This window comes from Camellia sinensis, chromosome 8 (genome assembly GCF_055761805.1).
Source record: "Camellia sinensis isolate YWXY chromosome 8, ASM5576180v1, whole genome shotgun sequence".
Taxonomy (NCBI): domain Eukaryota; kingdom Viridiplantae; phylum Streptophyta; class Magnoliopsida; order Ericales; family Theaceae; genus Camellia; species Camellia sinensis.
In genome coordinates this window covers 171,922,010-171,929,530 of record NC_138968.1, presented here as the reverse complement: position 1 = coordinate 171,929,530, position 7,521 = coordinate 171,922,010, and the positions used below count along the sequence as shown (strand labels likewise).

At 31.1% G+C, this 7,521-nt stretch overlaps 1 protein-coding gene across 1 annotated transcript; it reads right to left on the bottom strand.

The window, feature by feature from the left end:
* Window positions 1–691: 691 nt before the first annotated feature.
* LOC114274485 (cytochrome P450 CYP72A219) lies at window positions 692–6,896 on the bottom strand. Its single transcript, XM_082884129.1, has 5 exons — window positions 6,334–6,896; window positions 3,713–3,930; window positions 2,755–2,999; window positions 1,839–2,223; window positions 692–1,253 (listed from the first exon to the last, which is right to left on the bottom strand). Exons 1-5 carry the CDS (start codon window positions 6,611–6,613, stop codon window positions 828–830), a joined length of 1,554 nt encoding a protein of 517 aa, XP_082740255.1. The 5' UTR covers window positions 6,614–6,896; the 3' UTR covers window positions 692–827.
* Window positions 6,897–7,521: the final 625 nt, after the last annotated feature.

Genomic DNA, 7,521 nt, shown 5'->3' with positions numbered 1-7,521 from the left:
AAGATTATTTTTGTTTCTACCATTATATTATTATTATTTTTTAAATGTGTTAAAACTTGAAACAAGCCAAAGCAACCTACTTGCTATAGTTCTCAATTAATTATTATTTTTAAATGTAGTTCTCAATAAATTATTTTGAAATGCTTTTTGCATGTATTTATAAGAATGAAAATTAAATCTAGTTGTGAATTAAATATTGAGAGGAGTAATTTGCTCAACCAAAGAAATATGATTTAATAGTAGTAGGGACTGAATTATCCCTTTCAAAGGAGATAAATGAGAAAAAAAAAACTTCTCCAAATAAGGTGATGAGAACTAATTTTAAATGTTAGCTTTGTTTTTTGTGAGTATTTTTAGGTTGTGATGGTGATAATTAAAATAAAATAAAATTCATAGATGAACCTTGGATTATAATGATTATTACCATTCATTTAGCATATATAATGAGGATGTTTGGTAGAGATTATTTTAAGTTAAAAGTTAATGATCAGAAAACAGAAGTTAAAAACTCTACTTCCCCAACTTCTGAAAAAATCAACTTTTTTTCAGTTTATTTAAATTATTTCTACCTAATAAGCTATAAGCAAAAATTGCATCAAACAATTTGACACAAACTCAATATTTACTGCCACCGCATATGGTGTGGTTCGATCACAAATATCTAAAAGCAGCAATACCGACAAAAGACAAATTGAAAAACAGAGGAATTATTGGATATCATGAAGAGTGTATCCCCTAACTGAAAAGCAATGCCAATACATAAGACAATGTTAACCGTAAAGCCAAGATAGTCATTTTTACATATTGTCATTCCAAAGTTTCAGATCCTAGATTTTTTGTAAGATCAAGTGAGCACCATATTGTGGTTGGAGCGTAACAATAGTGAAAGGAGCATGCACATATGATGGAGAAAGTTCAAATGAGAAGTGTTTTAAAATCATTGCCAGGGCTAATTTTGATTCCACCATTGCGAAGTTTTGTCCAATGCACACACGAGGACCCCCACTGAAAGGAAAGAATGTGCTTTGGCCCTTTGTTGCCTTTATAATTCCTTCAGCAAATCTCTCCGGCTTGAACTCCGTTGCATCTTCACCCCAAATTTCACGGTCATGATGGATTGCAGTAATTGGCACAAGAAACTCTAGTCCAGGAGGTACAAGAAGTTCCCCTAGCCTTGTCTTCTTGTGTACAGCTCGAATAAGGTAGCTTGCTGGTGAGTATAACCTAAGAACCTCATTGAGAATCATGGTTATCTGCAAATAAAAGTTACAGGACATTTAAATTGAATCTTTATTGGTAAATGAGTGATATTCCATACATAATGCAGAAGTATAATTGGATTGGTCATGTTTGCATACAATAATCAAATGATAGCTCTGCATTCATATGTATGCATTTTTTGCACACCTAAGAAGCTACGTAGACACATCGATATAGTAATTTTTGAGAAATACAAAACACAAAACATGGAGAATACACACAATATATTGTTCTATTATAACTTTATTATAGGTTATACATATGAATATTTCATTCAAAGTTAAAAAATATAAACAAATAACACAAATTTCTAATGTTTAAGGGAGCATAAATTAATATGTATAAATCTACGTTGTTATTCTTGTACCAATTCAATTATAGCTAGTACTTAAATTTCTCTTCAGAAGATGACAGCCGTTCCGTTTTAGTTTATACAATTCACGAACTTCCAAATTATATTCATGCATTACATTTTTCTCTTTCTGAAAAGATTTTAGTATGATAGGCAAAAAGTTCTGTAGTTAGTCCTATTAATTTGAGAACAATTCCAAAAATTAGTTTATGCAGAAAATACTCACAGTTTTAAGCTGATTTAACCCATCAAAGTCTGGTTTGTTTTCCCCAAATACTGCCAAAACCTCTTCTCTAGCTAGAGACTGCCACTTTTGATGCTTACTCAACAAGACCATTGTCCACACAAGCAAAGCCAAGGTGGTCTCTTGCCCAGCGAGGTAGAATAGCTTGCACTCTTCGATCACCTCTTCTATTGTTAGTGTGATTTTCTTCTTATTTCCCTTTTCTTGAATTTCTTTCAAATTTGTTTTCAATAGTATTCCCAATAAGTCATTATTTTCATCTTCATCTTTCATCGTTCTCTCTCTTTTATTGATGATATTGCGTAGTACAGATCCCACTTCATGATAGATTGCTTTCATCCTCTTGTTTGTCTTTGTTGGTAAAAACCTACATGCAATCCAGTAAATCTCGAAGAGATGAAGACATCAAAAAAGGACCAAAATAGAAGGTTCAATTTTTGTGATTGGTACTACTTGGGACGGAAAGACATGTAAAGTTTCCAACCTATTTTCTTGAAAAAGCGATGAAGCATCATATGAAAATGAGAAGATAAAACTATCTAGGCTTCAACTACATAAATTTTAGGAACGTAATTGTCAACGAGAAGCTGAGTCTATGAAGTAAAGTATTTTGAAAATTTACAATATATATAGATATATACATATATATTTTTTGGGTAGGTATATATATATTTTTAGATTTAATATCTACCAAGAAATTTGTCTACAATCCTATATTCAATCTTTGTATGTAAATGAAGATATCAGGTACAATCAAAGTTACTTTAAGTAAATAAATCAAGTATACACAAGTAAAGAAACTCACAATTGGTATATAATTAAAATTGTAATGCAATATAAGAGTTTTGTCTTTCAAACAGAAAGCAAGTAAAACAATCATAAACTAATTCTACCTTACCTCCATCCTGGAATGTAAATCGACTGCAATTGTTGGATTGTAAGATCTGTTTGTTCTTTTTGGAGTTCGAATATCTTTTTTCCTTCTTCATAGTTACTACCAAACGATGTCCGAGAAATTATGTCGCCTGTCAGACTCTCAAGATACGGGAATACGTCAAGCTCACATGACCCTTTTGTTGAGACTAATACCTCCCATTTGCTTATCATCTCACAACAACTTGAGTACATTGCTGGTAACATTTGCTATACGACAAATACCAAAAACATTGTTAAGCACTGCCGATGCAATACTTGCATGGAAAACATTTTGTGGGGTTTTGGTTACTCTGGAAAGCAATTTTGAGGAAGAGAAGCAAATGAATGTCTAGTTCAAACAATCACTAAGTAGGTTCTAATTGTTTTACTTGTTTAGTACTATTATTTTTTGTGTATGATTCTAAATCTAGTTAGGATGAGGCATTGTTGTGTGCAAATAAAAGAAAGTGCAGAAAGAAGGAATTGTTAAGTTTCATTAAGAATAACACAGAAACCGACAAAAAAAAAAAACAAACAAAAAACAAAAAAACAAAACAAAAGAAGATATTTTGAATGTGGATCCCAACTAATTTGTAAGATATTGTTCATTCATGACAATTATAACACATTAAATTAGCTAGTCTCGGGTCTAACAAGCATTTGTGAAGTACAATAGTGAGCAGTTTACAAAATTTAAGGGCAAGAAACCAAAAAAAAAGAAAAATGGATGAATGGTGGTTTGGTTCTCATGTTTGCTCCAAAAAAAGAAAAAAAAAAAAAAAAAAAGTGGATAAAACAGGGAAATTAATGGCTAGGTATAAAAAAAAAATATTGTCTATTTAATTTTAATTTTTTTCTTAATTTCATCTAAGCACACTGTAGCATACTACATGCATCCAAATGTATTTAACTTAAAGAAGTCAAGATTAGAGATTAAATACCTTCAACTTTTCTAGATGAAAAGTCGGGTTGATAAGGTTTCTGTGCTTAGCCCATTTCTCACCCTCGTACCCCAGAAGCCCTGTCACTAATAATTTGCCAAGTGGGTTCATCCCTGGCTTTTGAAAAGCTTCATAGTTAAATAAAATCTCCTTTATCAGTTTAGGATCTGTAATGGTTAGTCTCGGTGTTGGGCCTAACCATTGAAAGTAAGCTTTACCTGAAAGTTTTGGCCATTTTTCCAGGGTAAGAAGTACATTAAAGACTTGGTCTAATAAAATGATTAACAATATATGATAACATGTGAGATGAGCTTAAGAATCTTAATATTGATAATATAAAAATGTGTTTTACATCTTCTTTCAACACTATAACCAAAGATAGAAATGTGAAATAAATAAAAACAACAAGAGAGATTATGTTGTTCAAGGAGTAGAATGATTTTGTGCTATATGATTGGCTAGCATCTGAAGTTCAATTACCAGTATGGGCACTCTCTCTTCTTCTTCTTTTTTTTTTTTAACAGACTTGACTGGAAGCAAAGCCTAATTAATAAACAATAAAAGCAGCATTTGAGCAAGTGTAGAAAATTCTGTTTTCAAAAAAAAGTTCAACCAAATCTCCTTTGACCACACTCCAACAATCTTGAAAAACTGCCATCACAAAAATAGAAGCCCCCGGATAACACTCAAACGCTGCCAATCTAATTTTCTCCTTTGCAAAGGGCCTCTTCAACCAGTTAGACTTACTAACTCAATTCCTGACTTATCCACCCACCCCAAGTATAAAATCTGGAATATTAGGGGGAAAAATTCATTAGTAATATAATAATCAATAACACTATCAAATTAATTCTAAGGAGGGAAGTGTTGTTGATTTTCTTTCGACAAGCAATTTGGCTGGATGGTTTGGTTTAATAGAATTGCAACTAGTGATATGTTTCTAAGGAGAAATATAAGAGTAAACCAAATTGTTTTATTTTATGCAACAGAAAGTGAAGCAGATAATTATTCAACAGAGGGCGAAGCAGACATGTCTCCTAAGTCTAGACTGGTTTTTACATCAATATATTTCTTTTTGCTAATTTAAAATAAAAAAAAAAATTAAATAAATCCAAGTGCAATTAATTTGTATCAATAAAAAGAAAAAAGAAGAAGCTAAGTCCAGTTCTAAATCCATTCAAATCTTGTCTTTTCCATCCAGTAAAAAGGAATTTTGAAACATTCAACTGGTTGGATACTTCCAACCAAATTCACAGAATAATTCCAACAAATTTTTGTGAGTGAAATTTTCGGAATTCCCCCCCCCCCTCCTCAAAAAAAAAAAGAAAAAGAAAAAGAAAAAGAAAAATGAAACTTTTTCACAGTTATTAACCAGGACCCTTGGCATAGTGATTGTTTGTGGAGCACCACTTTGAGGTGTGAAGTTGTAGATTCAACTCTTATGGAGGAGTTTGATATCCATAGGCTTGGGGTTGGACTTGGTGTATTGTTGGACGTGCTATGGTCGTTGGATTTGGTGTGCTTATCCAGTTTGATAGAATACATTAGGAATTGGGGTCACTGCTTCTAAAACAATTTCTCATCAGAAATAATCATGGGTAATTAAATGGTCTCTAAACAATAGAGGAAAGCCTATGGTGCATATGTGTATCGTATATGTCTTATAATTAAAAAAAAAATAATATAATTTTATACTTTCAGAGTTATAATTACAAAAAATTATAATCAAACAATACATAAAGTACAACTAAAGATCTCATGAGTTATGACTAAAATAAAATCATAATTAAAGAAAAAAATTAATTCTAATTAAAAAAAGAAATTATATAAATTAAGGGTGCAAATGGTAAAAATGCATATAGTAGAATTCCTCAAAAAGAAAAGGTAAGTATCCGGCCTGTTACATTTTTTTGTTAATTTTTAATTTTTTAATTTGCTCTCCAAGCATATCATCTGTTATACTTTACTCTTTATTTGGTACCAGTGATGAGGCTGTTTTTCGATAACAGAGCATATATTTTAGGGATAAAAAATGCAATAAAATCATATTTGGGGATTTTAGGAAAAGTTTTGAAAATTAACTCTCCGGTTATTTGTTTTGAATGGCACTAATACCAAAAACTAAATACTAAATGTAACAAATCACATAGTAAATAAATTAAAAAAGTAACAAATTGAATAATTTGAGAAGTAGTCCAGCCATAAATGCAAAACTCAACTCCAATCTCAAGCATTTGACCTGTTTAGTTTGTTTTTTTTAAGGAAACAACAATGATAGGACCCTCTTTTTTGGGATCTCACAACCCCTAAAGTGATCACTTCCAAAATTGTGGGGTATTTAAGAAAAGAGTCTCACTTATTTTCCTTAAGGAAAAAAGGTTGGAATTCCTTTTTAGAACCCATCACCCTTAATGTATTGTACTTTTTGTTTTGTTTTTTTCTTTTTTGTTCTTATCTCTGGTTGACATGTTTGTGAGATTGTTGGGGTAAAAAAAAAAGTCTGTATGATTTCTGTTTTTTTAGTTCCAAAATTCACACCACTATTTGTGGCCCTCAAAAAATCTGAAAACCTAATTCGAAACTATTCAAACAAGTATAGAGTTTTCAAGAGAGATTCATACCATGAAGATTGACACAGTGATGGTGGAATGGTAGAAAATGGGGCACAATATCGTCGGAGTAAGGGTCAATAGGTTTGGATCTTGCTTCTTTCATCATGGGTATCATCTCTTTGGTGTCTCCAAACAACAATTTGTATGGATTTCCCTTGAAACCTTGCTCTCTCAGCCACTTCTCTAACTGCTTTGGCCTCAACCACACCCAGTTCACTACCTTCCATGCCCATGTTAGCAAAGTTACCAAAGCTATGGACGTAACAACAGAGCTCACTGTTACTTCCATATTGGAGAAGAAACAGAAGAGAGAGAGAGACAGAGAGAGAAATCCACAAATTCAGTCGCGGTGGTGAAGGTAGGTACATGATACAATTCTTCATATGATATGATGACAATAAAGACAAAATTGAGGAAACCTAAGTGCACTTCTAATGCAATTATTTGTTCAAAAGTTATATGCGAATATTTCAATCATAAATTTCAGTATTTCAACTTTAAAACTATTCACAAACAAGAAAATTAGTGGTACGCGGATAAAACAGTTGTTTCAGTGATTTATGTAATTAATTATTGAGATGATAAGAATATTAAAAATTTAAGATTCAAGTTGACCAAATGATTTTAATTTTTTTATTGTAATCTAACCTACCAACATTCCAACATCTTATAATTAAAAAAATGATATTTTATGTAATAATTTTACTCTATTTCTATTTCTAGATTACATCAGTTTTAAGTAGAGGTGTTCGCAGTTCGGTTGCGGTCGGAAAACTTTCAATCCGCCATTCGTCTGTCGGATTGAAAAAGATTAATCTGCATCCATCTGTCAGATTGACGAATGCGGATTGAACAAATTGGCAAATAGTTGTAAATTGGTTTGGCGGTTTAAATTTTTACAAATTTTGAACATAATACAATAATTTGTCAACAATTTTTTTATAACAATCCAACTCAACATAACAAAAAAATTATCATTTAAATTGTCAAAAATTAATAATAAATACGTATAAAAAAAACGTACATTATCAAAACTATTTCATTATTTTTTTTAATTTAAAAACTATTTAATTTGATTTTTTTTTAGATGACAAAATTAGGCCTTATATTTTTCACACAAAAATATCAAATATCAACACTTGCCATTTGATAAAAAAAATTTCAAATTGAAAACAAATTGAAAATACAATAGAATAT